Consider the following 17805-nt stretch of genomic DNA (forward strand, 5'->3'; position numbering starts at 1 on the left):
GTCTGGAGCTACGGAGAAGATCTCTGTGGGGATACGACAAACAAACTTTCTTTCTACACTAAAGGAGACTGGCGGGTTTTGTGATTTTGGGTGCAGAGGAGAAGGAAGAGAAGACTCTCAGTCCGTCAGCAGTCTTAACAGTGAGGCAACATCTGGGTCGAGATTTGCAGTCCGGACAAAAGCAGTGAAAAACACCTCCACCCTGCTGAATGTTCAACTTCAACACTGTATCACAAAATCTTTTGTTATCACCTGACTTTTATTTTGTGCATTCACTGCAAAAATGAGACTGGATTTCCAAGAACCTCAAATACACGTCCCAATCTACTGCTACAACATTAGGGCTACAATCCAGATCAAAGTCCCGATGAGACCCAGGAGGCACCTGCATGCTTCTGATGATAATGAGTAGGACTGCTGTCTGGCCTTTACGTTGGCGATGCACTTTACTCTCCTCTTCTTTTTCTACACGTACGGACATGACTGCGGAGAGAGGAAGAGCGGGAAAGAGGAGAGACTTATGCACAAGGCAAAAACACAGTGTTTCATTGGGAGAGAAATTTACAAGAACAGTGGCACAAGTGTGAATTTTGAACCATGCTGATGTTTTTTAATGTATTGCTGAAGCTTACAAGTTATTAGGAAGTAGATGGTCCGTCCGTTTCTCTGTCCGTGAGGGCGAACACTGTTTGCTACACAGCAGGTCTCTCTTCTATATTTATAGTTGCTTGACTTGTTCCTGTCTGTTTAAAAGCTGTCTGAGAGCGGGCGTCTGTCAGTGTTAAATTATCTGTCTTTTTGTCTAGACTCATCAAAGCTTATGTGTTGGAGGACAGTCGAGACGTTTAGGGGTTTGGAGAAATTTAACTCCAATCCTTCGAGTAATATATCACACAGTTATTAATTTATTTTTTTTAATGCACAGATGTCGGACAAGGAGATATTAAGTTATAAAACCTGCAGAATCTTTTGTTACAGACAACGCCGAGTGAAGTAAATGGTCACAGATCGAAACACTCTCAAGTATTAGGAGCACTGATGTAAGTGTGCTTCGTGTTGGCGCTTGTGTTCCTCAGTCTGATCAAGGCTTCTCTGGGTAATCTACTCAGTCCAGCAGAGCTCCAGCTTTGCCTGCTATCAACCTACTTACTGACCCCAGATGTGTCGTCAGTCTGTTCTCTCCCCTGCCTGTCAGAGGGATTACCGCAGAGCCCCCCACTATCAGGGCTGATACTCTGCTGTAGCTTCAGTGCAGGCATGGCTACTGATCTGCTGTATTTCACATCAGCTACATCTTTAACCCCCCGAAACAACTGATTCAATGAAAAGACGACTGCTGCTTCGGATTCTCTTTAAGCAGCTCGTAGTTTAATTTGATTTGATACCAGTGGCCATTTTTTGATCTGAGGGACGTTTGCCTCCTTACTTGTATTTCTGAAAACATCAAATCTCATCTATGTGGTCACCTTGTCCTGAAAAATTGCCAAGTCCTTTTATACTGGAGCGTCGTATTTAAGAGCCCCAAAACAGAGAGTGATACCATAGATAACACAGATAACACTTTAGATTACAGCCTGCAAATTTCAGTAAATTCATTCTATGACTATTCTTACTGTATAACTATAATTAGATATATATGTAAGCATAATGTGGAAGATAAGAGGTAAGAGAATAAGGGGACGTATGTTTCAAAACAATATCTTAACAATAATTCATTAAAGTAACATAATACGGCAAGAAAAATGTTAGTTAGAAAAATTAGTTGTGGTTTAAAATGTAACATACTGTCAAAGGGTTAAAATATGAAGTGTGGTGTACATTCATGTTGTTGGGGAACAAAACATAGCAGGTAATTTAAAAGTTCTGACAGTATCGTACATTTTTACATCCCGGTAGAAAAGCAGTAAAAGCTCTATTTGTGCCGCCTGTGTGCAAAATATATCCGTGTAATCTGTGGGCTGTAATCTAAAGTGTTAATAGGAAATCATACTCAAACACTTCACCAGGACAGTGTCGTTATGTCTGTGTTGCCTCACAAGTTTGCATCTTAATTGTTGTAAATTTTGTACAGTTTGAAAACGTGTTGATCGTCTTGTTTCATGAGCGCTATTTATTATTGCCATGTGTCTTTGAAAAAGATGTAAAAGAGAGCACTGAATTTATTCATTTATGCCTTCTGTGTAATGGTATGAACCGTGTACAGTCAAATCTATATGAGGAAAATAAAGCTGAATTGTCTTTGGGTTACCCTCGAGTGTGTTTCTCTTCAGTGAGCCGGGCCTGCAGTGATGAATGCGCCAGTTAAGAATTTCACATGAACTTTGTTTTCAATAGATCAAAAGAAAAATATCTGCTGTAGGTGTTTTTATTATTTTGCCTTATCGAAACGCTCTTAGAGCGAGTTAACCCGCAAATTCATTTACCCATTGAGAGCATTTACCACACACTTAGGCCTCTATTCAATTGTGGAGATCCATTTAGTACCACCAGCAGACAGTGGTCAGTCAGTTAACAGTGATTGATGCTGTTTTCCTCTCTCGCTCTCGGGGCGGGGGGTGACAAGAAAGATGCATGAAGAGAGGGAAGACAGAGAGAGAGAGAGAAAAAAAAGTGGAGAAACAGATGCCGGGCTGAATCACTGATCCTCTCTGTGCTAAAGACACACAGCAGCAGATTGCAGCGCTGCACTGTCAAATCTCTCCTTAATCCCTGTGCTGTTAATTGTGCAGTGCTTTGTGAAGTATGGCCAAAATATGCTTTGTGGTCAGGCAGAGGGGGAATATGGCCCATATGCAGGCAGTTAGCTTTGATGTCAATATGTCAGGCTGGTTAGTAGACTACAGTCAGGACCTTTAACCACTGAGGTCAGAGTTCACTAACACAACCATGGGATCATTTTTTGCTATTGGTTTGCATCCAGCGTAAGGCCTTGGTCGCAGGTCATACCCTAATAATTTATAAATACATTTTAAAACATGTACATGAATGAACAGAAAAGTCATCTAAACCGCCTAAATTCCCACAAACAACACAGAGGAAGTGACCTCCTCATTTCCTGTGCTTCTGCATGTGAGTATACTCAGCCTTCCATGTTGTTCTCACTGCAGTCGCTGCATCGCTAAAACCTCTCAGGTCACACTGGATTTATTCCCTGTAACTATGGTGTCGGCTAACTATGCATAGAATTATAATGAAATTACACCACAGTGTACATCTGTATGAAGCTCATTTGTATGCAGCATCGTGCAGCACTTGTCTAAGAGCACGCCAATGTTACCCAAACTTAAGTGTTATCGATTCCTTTGTGTTTTAGCTATTCCTGTTACATTATAAAAACAAAAAGCAGAGAGTCAGGCCGCTCCGAGTTTGCACGTTTGCATAAAACGCCACAAATTGAGCTGATTTTTATATAAGCATTGATTGGCTGGGCTATGGGCTGTAATGGATAGGCTCTAATAGTACTGCCTTACAAAGATAAAAAGCCACACAGACAGTTAGGATAATTTACACGCCACTTACAGCACTAGTATACAAATAAATCTGTGGAAACTCCACCACTGTTGCTTTTGCGAAGATGACAAACACAAGCACAAATGCCATTATCATTGATCGCCAGGCTTTTATTACAAACTTCCTGAAGGAAACTGTTGGGGTTTTTTCATCTGAAGGCAAAAGAGAATAAATTAACATGCAAAATAGATAGGATTTGTTTTGCGCTGAGAGTCAATCTTGCAGCTTAAAGACAGGGCATTTTTCTCCCCAAACCACTCCATCGGGCCCGCGGTGAACAATGATCCGCAGGATGACTGAGTGAGTCTTAAAGCGGGGCTGGAGTCACACAGAGGCCTCTCAATGACACCCTCAAGGTTGTGAGCTCAATGCTGTTTTAATGTGAAACCAGGTCTTTTACAGTCAATGATTATACTGCTGCACATTTCAGAGAAATGACAGAAGGAGGAGGGTCCACGCGCCTGGGAAAACATGACAAATACGGCAGTGAGGATTATTTGTTTGCTTAATGAAGGCCTTTGTCTGCTGTGGAGTCTTCTAGTTTTCATATGTGACACAGATGCTTTGAACGAGCGTAAACCAGACTCGTTCCTGTTTGGCTTATCTTAAATCTGTGTTTCAGTGTTGTTTGATAGCAGAAAGGTTGGTTCATCACTATAAAACTACACACACACATGCGTACACACACACACACAGGCAGTCCTGGACACCAGTGAATGAGACTCTGATATTAGTGGGAAGTGTTTCAGCAGCAGAGGGATTTCTGCTTACTGTTCGGTTCCCAGCCACGCTGCTCAGAGTGGGTGTGGGAGGTGCCGCAGCGTAAAGAGAAGAAGAAGAAGAAGGGGTGGGGTTGGGTGGGGGGTAAAGGGTTGCATTAGGAGCTGGCCCAAGCAACAACATGGTATTGCTTTTACACGAGAGAGAAAGGAGGAGAGAGGTAGAAGAAGAAAGAGCGAGTGTGCAGAATGATGCTGAGAGGAAGATGAAAAGAGGAGTGATGGGTAAGGGGAAAGCAGGAGAGAGGGAGGAATTGTTTAATTGGCACACACACACACAGACACACACACAAATCCATAACAGGTTTCCGACATCAAAAATAAGGCCAGATCCTCTTCCTCTGCTATCTGAATGAGTATGTTCACATAGTCCTATTTGTATTATTTATTCTATGTATTACTGTATTTTTATTATATTGGGGATATACTGCTTACATGAAATCTGGTCATAGATATCCATGTATATGACTCATCAATTTTAGAGCATCCAGGTTTCTAAGCATCTGCCTACATTGGTGTGCACCTGCACGTGTGAAAGAGAATAATCAGAAACTGGGATAAGGTGTTTAAATGCAACTTTATACCGCGTACTCACCTTACATAGTCAGGTTCCTCAAAACCGGGATAGGGATGTTCCTAAAACCAGGATACTGTGTGGACGTTCACTGATCATTACTGGTAAACTACAAAACCTCATCATCAACCTGATACTTGTGCACATGTAAGTAATTCCCTGGTATTTTTTGTTTCATGTGGACATAATTTGCAACATTTTTTGGCCTTTCCCTTTATTATATATAGGACAGCTGAAGAGAGACAGGAAATGTGGGGAGTAGAGAGTGGAGGATGACATGCAGCAAACAATCAGCAGACCGGGAGACGAACCTGCGATCAGTGCGTCGAGGCCTGTAGCCTCTGTACATGGGGCGCCTGCTCTACCAACTAAACCAGGGCCCCAATTTGACCACATTTTGGCCACGTAACGTCTTTGTCCTTAAAAGGTATAATAAGTAGGATTTTCCTAGAAAAGTAAAATACAGACTTTTACAAATATAATACAATATAAATCATCACTTATGGGCCTCTATACATACGTGTAGGTGAGTGTTTTGGCAGACCCTTGTAAGACCCTTCCCTCTGCATCAATTCTGTTGTTTTGCTTTGCACGGGGCGCTGTTGTGGTTCCCTGAGCCAATCACAGCGTAAAGGTGAGTGTGGGAGTGGTTTAAATTAGCAACTGGGCCCCATTCAGAGCGGCGAACATGGGGAAAGAGTGATGCAGAGTTAACCTTCTTTCTACTGGACAGGTAGGTGCCTCAAACCAGGTAGGACAAGCTAACTGGCGGTTAGGAAGACACTGAATGTTAAACTGGTCCCTAAATGTAAATCAGTTTGGGTAAAAACCTGCAAAATAAACGTCATGTAAAATATAAACTAACAAAGAAACCATCCATCCATTATCTATACCCCTTATCCTGTTCATGGTCGCAGAGGGGCAGGAGCCAATCAGCTGTCATTGGGCGAGAGGCGGGGTACACCCTGGACTGATCGCCAGTCAATCACAAGGCTGACACACAGCGACAGACAACCTTTCACACTCACACCTACGGGCAATTTAGAGTCACCAATGAACCTAACGTGGATGTCTTTGGACTGTGGGAGGAAGCCGGAGCACCCAGAGGGAACCCACGCATGCACGGGCAGAACATGCAAACTCCACAAAGAAAGGCCAACTTTGTCCGAACCGGGGTGTGAAGCAGGAACCTTCTACAAAGAAACCAAATACACCAAAGACCTAAGAGGTCACGCTTTACATACTCTCTAAAATGACATTGTATTAAGTTGAAATGTGATATATTGAAAATTTCTTCTTTGCATTTTCTGTTTAATATCTTCATACTGTTAAAAGTTGTTGTGATTTTGCTTTTTAAACATGGGGCAGTAGAATAAAAAAAGTTGCACCAAGTGGAGTACTCAAGCAAAGTACTGGTACCTCAAAACTGTGCTTAAGTTTACTCTTTTAATAGATGTAGCTCATCACTTTCACCTCTGAAAAATGTATAAATATTCAGAGAGGCTGAATGATATTGTGTGTGTGTGTGTGTGTGTGTGTGTGTGTGTGAGTCTGCGGTTTGGAGAGGGAGGGAGCTGCAGTGTCAAAAGTGAAAAGCTCAGAGGAAAATTGAAGCCCCATAATGGAAGCATAATGGGCTTAGTGTCAGAGTCTCGCAGACGATCTGGGGGGCGAAGCAAGACTGCCGTCACCCTCTCTTACCTCAAAGCAGCATAACGGGGTTACGGAAGCAACGAGGAGACAACAGCGGGCCCCAAACAGGCTTTAGAGATACACCAACATCCTAATGGTGCATGTGGATGGAATTCATAACAAAAAGATGGTCGCTGGTCGTCTCTTTGTGGGATTGTAGCGCGTCCTGTCTCAGACTCAGGTTGAATACTCAAAAGGTTCCTTCTCAGCTCGAGTAGGGGTCCTCCTCAAAATTCATGAGCGGAGATGCAGACATGGAGGAAGGCTCTATGGCTGGAGTCTACCAAAGTGAATGATGATACTTTCAGGCCTCTTTTTTTGCAATTTGTAAAGGAGGGAAGGACAGGACGTGGATGCAGATACATAAACATTACGTGGAGAGATTTTAATTCAGCTCATGTTTTAGCACGGCTCGCTTGCATCTCAATCCGCTGCAGGCACTGTACAACAGCTGTCCAGACAAAGACTGAATTTGAAGTGGCTGTCCCTGGTGATGACTACAAATGTAGACGATCCACCGCCGTCTTAGATCTGTGAGTGAGTGACAGGCTGCAGGCAGACATGTTGAGACGGTTATCTAACGCCTTGTGTCGGGGCAGATTGGAGTCAAACATTGGGGGGATGAGGGCAGGCGTGGAGCAAGGGAGCGTGTCAGAGGATTAAGCTTTGTTGTGTACAAAATGTGCATCTTCATGAGGCTGTAGTTAAAGATCAAGGATACAGATTTAGTGTATTTTCATCTAATGGATTGTGTGTGTGTGTGTGTGTGTGTGTTTGTGTGTGTGTGTGTGTGAGGCGAGGCAGAGAGAATGTGCTGATCAGAGGGGCTTGAGGATGAGGAAAGCAGATTTGGACTCAGACCATGTGTTGGTTATTTTTGGAGAACATCCAGATCTCTCCTATGTGACATAATACTACACAGGCAGGTTGTAGAGTACAGAGTTGGATGCGAAGTAGGTTGAGCGTATGCTGTGTGGATGAGGAAGTTAAGCGAGACAAATTAGTGCCGTTTGGAATGATACGTAATTATACAGTAGTTAAAAGTGTGCTCGTACACACAAACTGCATTGTTATTTTTTGCTCAGTCACTTGGTTGGACTTTGAGCGCAGTATGTTGTTGTTATATTAACCGTTTTCTTGCTTTAAATGTTGAACGTTTTTTTCCATTCATAACTTTTTGTTGTCTGCTCTTTTAAGGCATGCTTAATGTAACTTACCTGTATTTTTGTAAAGCATTTAAACTCAAACACAAATGCTTATTTACTACTGTATGATTAAGCTTAGTAAAAATGTCCATGTATCCAAACTGTATCTGCAACTGTAAGTGTAAGGTACACAGAGGGGGTGTTATGCTGTTTCACATTTTAACACATATATATAATGTTACAATGTTGGATGTCCAGACTAAACGTGGGTGAAGTTTTAAATCTGTAGGTAAAAGTATGTTGGAGTAATCCCCAGGCTTCTCAGCTCAGTCTGCAGGCTGCTGTGAACGCCGGGTTTCATGCAGTTTTTTCAACATGCTGCATTTTGTGATGTCACAGCAGGAGAAAGTGGGCTTGTAGGGGCGGGGTTTCTTAAAGGGACAGAGCTGACTGAGTCGTTTCAGACAGAGGCTGCATGAGGGCCTGCACAGAGCACCAGTGTGAGAAAAATGAGGAGTTTTTTTAACTGTAAATTGTGCTAAGCTACTCCACAGGTATCAGAGTGAAATATGAAGCTTGAAATGCATATAATACCCTCCCTTTAATCTTTACAGATCATCTAAGGTTTCGGTTTACGTGGTAAATAGTAAAGCGGGATGTCAGTTTAGGTTTAGGATGGATTTACTTGTATAAGGCCTGTCAACACGGCAGTATACTCTGTATTCTTGCAGGATTTATATTAAAGATGCAACCACTAACTGAAACATGTATAAGTTGTCAACTATTACATTATATTTGAAGCTGTTTTAATAATCGGTAAAAGTGTATTCTGCTTCTTACAAGTGATTTTTTTCCTTCTTTTTTACTAGCATGTAAACTGAATCTGTTTGGGTAGTGGACAATAAGTCACCTTGGGCTCTGGGAAACACTGATCACAATTTTCTGACATTTTATAGAAGAAAACAGACCAATCAATAAAGAAATGAGTCCACAGATTAATGGACATTAAACATAATGGTTTGTTGCAGCCCAACTTAATACTATGAATGTTAAAGTACAACCCTATGATAGAGCTACCATCATATTATGTTGACTGTAAGTTATTTAATGCACAGAGAAGAAGCCAGAGGGAATAGATTTGTTGAAGACTTTAATGCGATAAAGGACAAATGATTAAAGCATTCCTTGAACGTAACACAACTGATTCATGAGCAAACGGTCAGAGAGGGCCGACCCAGACTAAAAGGCCTGGCTGGTGGTCAGACCTGGGCAGTAGGAGTGGGTGATATGTATAAAGTCTTCTAGTAGAGTAAGTCATTTTATATTGCAATTACCACATACAGTATGTGTGATATGACTTTTCAGGAAGTTTATATTGTTAATAAATAAAATAAGAGGATGGGAATGTTTTTGGTTCCTCTGGCGACTTTAGATACTCGATCACATCGATGCACAAATCCGGTCATTCTAATATTGCCAATAAGCAGTCCTGCTGATTGATTTGCAACATTTCCTGCAATGATCTAAAACTGCGAGAGGTATTAAATGTATCTCATACAGTTGACAGATCTTTCTTATCCCAGAACAATCTTCATATCACCCAACCCTACTGGAAATATAAAGTCAGTATTTAGGTGAATAAGAATACATGTGGTGCGCTTCAGTTCACGTGTCTTCTCAAATGGAAGGGGCTAACGTTTACGCCCCGTCGTTCCAAAGAGCTAATCCAACAAAATCAAACTCACCTCAAGTATTTGGAAATAAAGTTGAATAAAACCTTTGAAATCCTGGTTTACTAACTGCTGGGGATGAACAGAGGGAGACAGGGGGCGGGGGCGGGGAGCGGGTGGTGGCAGGCGGGTGATCTAGCCTTTGGGAGCGGTGTACTGACGCAGGAGAGAGGAGATGGCGCTGGATTCGGTCACCTCCTCGGGAAGAGAGCCCTCCATGTCTTTGATAGACGGGTCGGCTCCAGCGTTCAGGAGGAGCTCGACGATGTCGGCGAACTCGCACGCCGATGCTACGAAAATAAGAAGGACAATAATGGGAGGAGTTAGGAAGAGAAGAAAACAGTGAAGAAGAGAGCATTTTGGCTAGCTCTGTGAAAGGCACTTAGCTTTTAAGCTTTGCTAGCAGCATAGCTTTACGGACAGCTACAGGCTGGACATTTTCAACAGACATTCATGGCACACACAGGATGAATCCCAGTGACTTTGGTGATTCTCTGACGTTTCCAAGAGCGTACAGCAGGTTAAAGTGTGTACCTATCCAGTGAAATATTTCCAGGATGGATTAGCAGCAAAATAGCTACAGATGTTTATGGTTCCCTGATGCTATCCCAACACCTTTTGTGATTACCTGACTTTTCCTTTAGCGACATAAGGTGCTCACACTTCTTCGAGTGTGTGAGAAGTCCCAATGAATGTTTTGCCATGACATTATATTGTTGACTTACGCAATCCCCTGACTTTTTGTGCTTATTACTTTGGTTGATGACCAAATCACTCCCAAACTAATGAAACACCCATTAGCCGCTGCTCTGCTTTGTGTTTACCGCTAATAAGACATTGTTAGCATGCTAATATGCTAAAAAAAGATGGCAACATATCAAACGTACACCTGCTACACATGTTTGCAGTGTCATTGTGAGCATATTGCCGTGACAGAGTTAGCATTAGCACAAAGAAGCGCTGTGCTTATGCTGCTAGCATAAACTTCTCGTTGAAACAAAGACGTGGCATCATCAGAGGAGTCCCTTTGTCATTTATTCTTACCAGGTTACATTTTCCCACAATCCTTTTCTTCTATGTACTGTACTTTAATACACTATGCACAGCGCTGCAGTTAATGAAAAGCCCATCTGCAGGTCCAGCACTGACACTGGGTTGGACCTGTGCTTCTCTCAAACACTTCATTTCTGCCCCATTGGCAATTTGTGCCCCACTAAAAGGGTCTTCTCTCCCTCTCTCTCTCTCTTGCTTAAAGGAGGGATGAGCGAATGGGGGGTGGGGGGACTTGCACTCTCTTAACCCAGTTAGTGGGTTCCCCGCTTTCCTGATGCACCTCTCGCCCCTCTGGCACCTCACCCCCCACCCGCTCATCTCCGCTCTCCTCCTCTCTTGTTCTGAGTGCTCCTCTCCTCCGTCGGTGTCACTCGCTCGCTCCTCTTAAAGAGCAGACTCTGTGCTGCGCCATGATCGCTGATGTCAGCAGCCGCGGTGATTGACAGCCAGGCCTTTTAACCTCCAGCCCAGGGGTGGCTGGCGGGCAGGCTGGCAGGAGGAGTGTGTGTGCATGAGATATGATGATACATTGGAATGCATGCGAGCACGTGTGAAAGTGTGTGTGCACGCTCAGGCTGTGTCTATGAGTCGTATGAGGGTGTGTAGGTGTCAAACGCTACAAGAACCACTTATCTTTCAGCCAAATCAGACTAACAAAGCTTGGCTTATTTTTCCAGCCACGCATGCAGTCCTCCTCTTGTTGCTCTAAACAGTATTTTATTTAGCCAGCCCTGTGTGTGTGTGTGCGAGCGTGGCGGGTGTCTCGCCTGGGCCTTGAGCTGTAAAAAGTGGCCGGCCCTCGGGGGAGCCGTGGAGGAGGAGAACAATTTATGGTGAGCAGTAAACCCTCAATTAATCACTTGCCAGCCGCTGTGGCCCTGTGCAAAGAGAGGTGGGAATGAATTTTCATTCTCTGCTATTTGTCTCTCGGAGTTCATCGCTTATGTTTATTAGTCATCTTTTTATGCCCCATCCTCAGGGCTTCCTCTGCCCGGTGTGTTTGTGTGTGTGCAGATCTACGCTGGGTGATGCAACATGCCAACCCAAACGCTACAAAACTGGGGGACAGATGGCGTAGCAACACACACATAGAGGACAGGGGAACCGCCCCTCAGGGACATGAGTGTTGGGGCATGAGAGGGTCAGGGGAGTCTGAGGACCAGTGCTGATTTCCTTTGGGAGGCCTGGCGATTATTACACACACGCGCAGAACAAAACCAGACAGGCATCCACACATACCAAAGGACGCACACACACACTCACACATGCAGCCACGGGATACCACAAAGAGAAGTGAAAGACACTGGGTGAAAAAGATGAGGAATGCAGGGTAGAGAGGACAAAGAAGAGATGAGAAAGACGACAAATTTGAGACGAGTGTTGCAAAAGAGCAGGCGTGTGTACAGAAAACAGACTGCTGTTTATAAAGCAGCAAATATTCACCATTTTAAATATACACTTTCTACATTTTGGACAGCGGAGAATAAAAAAAGAGGCCTTCTTACCATAATGTAGTGCTGTCTGTCCTTCATTATCCTGTAAGACAAAAACAAACAAAAGTCTTCAGGGGAGAAAAACAAACCCAGAGAGTGCACATTCAAAGAATAATATTAGGAACAAACAAAATATAAATCACCAGCAGCTGGGGAGAGAGAAATAGCAAATTACTTTGTTCAAACTTCCCGAGACTCAACAGGAAAACTTTCAGCTCCTAAAACACCAATTACCTCCTACTTGTTCGCACCATGTTTTCATTGTTCCAGAAGATGGATTATGAGAAGATGAGATATTGATTTAAGAAACATGTGACCTGTAAATGTTTCAACTTTCAGCTCTGAGTAACCTGAAACAATGAGCGTCTAAAAACTCAACATATTACAACTCAGCAGGTGCCTCCAGAAAAATGCATATAAACCCAAACACTGACCAGTTTCTGCCCCCACCCTACATCTGAAGCCATCGTATCTACCTCTTACTCAGATTGTGGTTGGAGCTGACACTACAGGAGAGGTGTTGAAGAATGAGGCTGGTGTTTTTTCAATTGTCCTGCTGCTTTAGAGAGACTCAGTAAGCTAGCTTTATGAGTGTTACGGTGCGTTGCATTTGAAGTGGTTCGAGTTAAAGGGGATACAGACCAACAGTTTACAGCTGAATCGCTTCAGTTACTCCTAATGTTGGACCTTTGACATGATTGCTGTTTTCTTTTTGTGGCATTACAGGCTGGTGTTCTGTTGTTTGTCCACACTTCTTTCTGTTCTTTTTCAAGTTAAAGACTGACATGAGCAGATTTTCCAACTCGATAGATGGTAATGATTGTCAGAGCAATAACATATGATACTGTGTATTAATTTTCATCCATCTATCTGACAATAATATAGCATCTTGGAGAAACAGTGAGCAGGTCATGTCCAGTTTAGCCAGCGGTTAGCGATAAGAACTTCAGTCATGACTTCCTTTTCCGTGCGCTGCATTGTTTACAGTCCAGTTAGCAACTTGAGAAGCGACCGTGTGTTCAGAACAAAAGTGAAGTGAGTTCCCCCTCCAGATATGTCAGCAAAATAAATGGTGTCTTTTCTTGGTTCATTAAAACCCCAAGAGGAGCGCCCGTTCATCTGTTTGTGGTGCGTCTCAGTTTCACTGTAAATAGTTAGTTACATAGAGGCAGCACTAACTGAAGCCGTATGAACCCAAGTGCTAGATTGCTCCAAAATGACAGTACAAAATAAGAGCACTGCAAAAATAACAGCTCAAATATAAAACATAAAGTGTATATGGGTTAAATGCAAAGACACAGTGCCTAAGAAAATAACTATTATTACATGGAGAGCATTAAACACTCTTTGGCTTCCTTATCCTGTCTGTGACACTCAGCCCTAAGACTTGTTTTTAAAAATGTCATCCACATATATTGTTCTTGTTTTTAAAAAAATAGTATTTTCTAAAACACCAGGGCACTATGGTGTTTAGCAAACAAGGTGGACTTTCATTAGGGACTATTTTCTGCCACAGATTCACACACAACCAATGTTTAGTGAGTATTTACAGCAGCAGGACGGTGCACGTGTAACAGTCTCACTGATTATTTTAAAGACTTTTGAAGGTCTATGTAACAGGGGAATGTCAGGCTTTGGATAGGCAGACAATTCTTCTTAGTTGGTTATGTTAAGGATACAAAATCTCACAGAATTTACAGCCTTGTCCTTTAAATAAATTAACCATGGAGGCTATCTGACCCTGACACACAGCAGCTCAGGGACAATGGAGAGATGAGAGGGAATGAGTGTCAGAGGGGGACCAGAAAATCAGAGGTGTGTGTGTGAGTGTGTGTGGATTTGTGGGTGTGTGTCTTTTGAACAGTAAAAATGATACTTGGGGTGAAGAGGTCAATGGTGGAGATATAACTCTTGTTAGAACTGTGGATTGGGGACAGGGATGGGGAAGAGTGTGTGTGTGTGTGTGTGTGTGTGTGTGTGTGTGCAGGTATAACAGGACGCAATATATGACAGGCCTCATCAACAGCAGATTCGGTTCTTAATCACTGTTCCAGCCTGCCTTAGCACCTCATAATGATGATAAATGGTCAAACTGTTGCCTGCAGTCTCAGAACAAGAGCCAAGAACAATGGTCTCACTCGCACAGAGACAGATTAGAAGCCGGCAGACGCAGTGACATTTCCTTCTGCGCCCAAAAATGTCACTGCAGAGGAAATACTTCCAAATGACTAAAACTGCTGTGGTGAAATTATTCATTAGTGTCTGCACCTCTGCCCTTCTACCAGCACATCCTCTCATGCACCTTCAGGTTTTGGTTACTTCCCTGTCCTTCCTCTTCCCTCTTCCAATCCTTCCTCCTCTTCTTCTTCTTCCAAACCACACCTCCCTCATCTCTTTTTTTCATTACAACTCTCCTTTCATTACCTCCTCCACCTTTCTCCCTCTTTCCCGCTCAGTCTCCGCCTCAATCTTAATCCTTTTCAATCCCTCCTTTCCATTCCTTCTGCTTTTCCGTCTCTTTCCTGCCTCACCTCTCTAGCTGGACTCGGTACAGAGTGATCCTATTGTTGTGTCTCCCTCTCTCTCTCTCCCTCCCTCTCTCTCTCACAGGGGCAGCACTTCAGGGACCTGCTGATTGGATTAGAGCTTTCTATTCCCTCTGGGTGGATCACAGAGCACAGATGCAAATCGCCACCAGCGTGGAAAGCGTGCCGCAGTTAACCCAGGACAACAATGCTGTCTGTCTGCGAGTCAAATCCCAACCTGTGATGTATTGGGGACGTTGTGTCTGTCTGTCACAATGATGTTGATTCTTGAGAGAGAAAGAGGGAGACAGAGAGAGTGGGCAGAACAGCATGAGAACACACACACACACACGCCACAATGGGACAGTGACAGATGTTTACAGTGGGGGCAAAATAAAAGACCCTGATGCACACAAATACATACAGTTATAATTAAAGTGTAAGGGGTTTAAGCGCTAATCTGCAGCGAGCGCTAATCTGCCGTTTGTTGCTCAACAGCCGCACGAACGCACCCACTCAAAAGCATGAATGAGAGGTTGATTGTTCATAAAACTGAATCTATTTTTGACGCTGTAAGTATAAAGGAAAAGTGCTAGTGCCAGTGTGCTCAGCGTACATGCTTCCTGCATGTTCATGTGAGGGGTCAGCGGCCCGTCCTCTCAGCCTTCCCTAATGCCCCTGCATCCAGGACGCAGGCTTGATGGAATCACAGGAAATTGGATTGTCTTCCATTTGCTTTTGAAGCAGCCTGGAAGAGACACTCCCTCCTCCCCATCCCTCTTACCCCCCTGCAATACCTGCAGTAAGCCTACCGTAGCACCCCCCTGTTCCCATCCCATTACGGAGCCATGTCGCACCGAACCCCCTGCTTTTTACATGTCATCCAAAGTTTCCCCTTGCGGTGCAGAAACGCTGGGCTGGATGTCAGCAGAGTGCTCAATAAAAGCAGCAGCTTGCACAATACCAGATCCAGCACTGTGTAGTGTATCACCCTAATGGGGTGCAGCAATATGCTTAGGAGCAGCATGGATGGGGATTGATCTATTAGTACAACTGCAGTTTTTGCTGAATTTAAGTAAGTCCAATCTATCATTTCTAGCACACAAACGATGTGAAGCAAGATGGATGAAAGAGAAGAAGGCAAGTTAGAGATGTGGAGAGAAAGGAGAGCAGTCTTTTATTGTAAGACTATACAGATCAAAATAATAATACCGTAAGTCCTTCTGATACCTTTGTCTTCCCAATATCGATTCTGAAACCTAGATTAAAAAAACGTAACACTGGTGGTAACTTATTGCTGATATTTTGCTCACTTTGACCAGCATTACACTCTCTGCTAGTAGCACCACATGCTGTTGTTTTGGTCACATGATAATCTACCTGAAACCAGTTGATTATTTTGGGCTAATTGGTTACGATATTGAATCAGTGCATTGACCGGCATAGTCGGCGATAACCAATACCCGATACCAGACAATTCGGGGGCTTTCACATTAGGGACCTGGGCCCGGATCGGAGTACACTTGACCCCAAAGCCCAGTTGGTTTGATTAGTGTGAACACTGTGTACCGTACTTGGGCACGGTTCGTTGATCCGTTCCTGGGTACACTTGAAAAGGTGGTCTTGAGTACGGTACATGTGTACTCAGGTACGGTACGCATCAGGTGTGAAAGCTAACCGCACCAAACCCAGGAAGTGGACTGCTTTTTATAATGTCTCCTCCGAAATCTGCCTATGCATGCAGCACCACCGATCTCATCCTCTGAACTGCACGGCCGGGGCTGATACCGTAGGAATGTAGGTGAGAGGGTCGCTCTTGATATTTTCTCCAAAATATGAATAATAGTAGACATAGTGCAAAGGTCAGCTCCATTGTATGGGCTTGGGATCACGCTTGTCTACACTGGAACAACAACATAAACAATGTTCCGTAGTTGATGATACTCTTCTTCTTCTCTTTGTTTTTGAGGTGCATTACAGACATCTTCTGCTTCAGAGTCCTATCGCAAGTGTACTCGGGTACAGAACGAAAATATTAATGTGAAAGCTGAGCGGTGGGGGAGAGGAGAGGGGGGGCAATCAGGTACGGTACGAAAACGCCCTTAATATTAGGCAGTATTGGAGGCCGATTCAATTACTTCTATGAGGACAACTATAAATCAAACCAAAACTTACAGTATCTAAAGAAAAAGAAACGTAGACAGAGGCCACATTATTGTTGGTACATACAGCTCCAGTAAATTAAGAGACCACTCCAAATTGTCCTTAAATCAGCATCTCTTTCTTCATGTCATGGCCAGCCCAATCCAGATCTGAACCCCACTGAAAACTTCCTGAATGTGATCAAGAGGAAGGTGGATGGTCACAAGCCGTCGGACAAAGCCGAGCTGCTTGAATTTTTGCGCAACGAGTGGCCTAACGTCACCCAGTAGCAATGTGAGAGACTGGTGGAGAGCATGCCGAGACGTATGAAAGCTGTGATTAAAAATGAGGGTCAGTCCACTAAATATAAATCTGAACTCTTCCTTAGTTAAAACATTAGTATTGTTTTGTTTAAAAATGAATATGAACTTGCATTATTCAAGCCTTTTGTTGGTATCTTAATCAGTTACCATTTTCTGTAGATAAAAGACTGAACCTCTTTTTCAGACAGATTATCTTAAAAAAGTGCAGCAGTGAGCAGACTGAGGCCGACCAGGATCAAATAAAACCTTGTCTGTTCCTCTGCTTATCCACAGAGAACACACAAACTGTCACAGATGTTCCCGTCCAAACAGTGCTTTCACTTGTTTTCTCCCTCTGCCTTCACAGACCGGGCACGACGGGACAAGAATACACCAAACAGTCAACACAGCTGTTTACAGCAGCATTGAAAGGATCAGGGGTATATCAAAGGCGGAAACTTAGCGCAGTCAGGGATATAAATAGGACACAGAAGCTTGAAACAAGATTTTAGTCGTCTGCTTTTCATTCCGTTTGTCTGTGTTGGAGATTCGAGGAGGGATTGTAGAGGTGAAAGGTCTGACAAATCCACCGCCAGCTGTGGAGTCTGCTGGAGAATGTGAGACTGGAGAAAGCACAGAGTCTCTTATCAGAAAATGCTAAAAGAAAATAGGCCTGTTCCTCAAAGGGCCACAAGCTAACAGTATGAAACATGTGTAAAGACTTTCCCATTGTAGTTTGAAAGATCTATTTCTTTCTTCTCCTCTCTCTTTATCCTCCATCCCTGTCTTCATCATCTTTCCCTGCCTCAGTAAAACTTTCCCCCGGCTTTTCTCCCCGCCTCCCCCCTTTCTCCCCGCCT

General features: G+C 43.5%; 1 protein-coding gene across 1 annotated transcript in view; it reads right to left on the reverse strand.

Moving 5' to 3' along the window:
- Positions 1-8837: 8837 nt before the first annotated feature.
- The window catches only part of acbd6 (acyl-CoA binding domain containing 6), a 31818-nt gene continuing 22850 nt past the window's right edge, over positions 8838-17805 (reverse strand). Inside the window, exons 7-8 of the mRNA XM_069680205.1 lie at positions 11989-12019; positions 8838-9720 (exon numbers count right to left, since the gene is read on the reverse strand). Coding sequence (XP_069536306.1) covers positions 9566-9720; positions 11989-12019 — 186 coding nt within the window. The 3' untranslated portion in view covers positions 8838-9565. The remainder of the gene's footprint in view (positions 9721-11988; positions 12020-17805) is intronic.

Source organism: Semicossyphus pulcher, unplaced genomic scaffold, assembly GCF_022749685.1.
Source record: "Semicossyphus pulcher isolate SPU_LCO1_2020_fin unplaced genomic scaffold, fSemPul1.0.p SCAF_4, whole genome shotgun sequence".
NCBI lineage: Eukaryota > Metazoa > Chordata > Actinopteri > Labriformes > Labridae > Semicossyphus > Semicossyphus pulcher.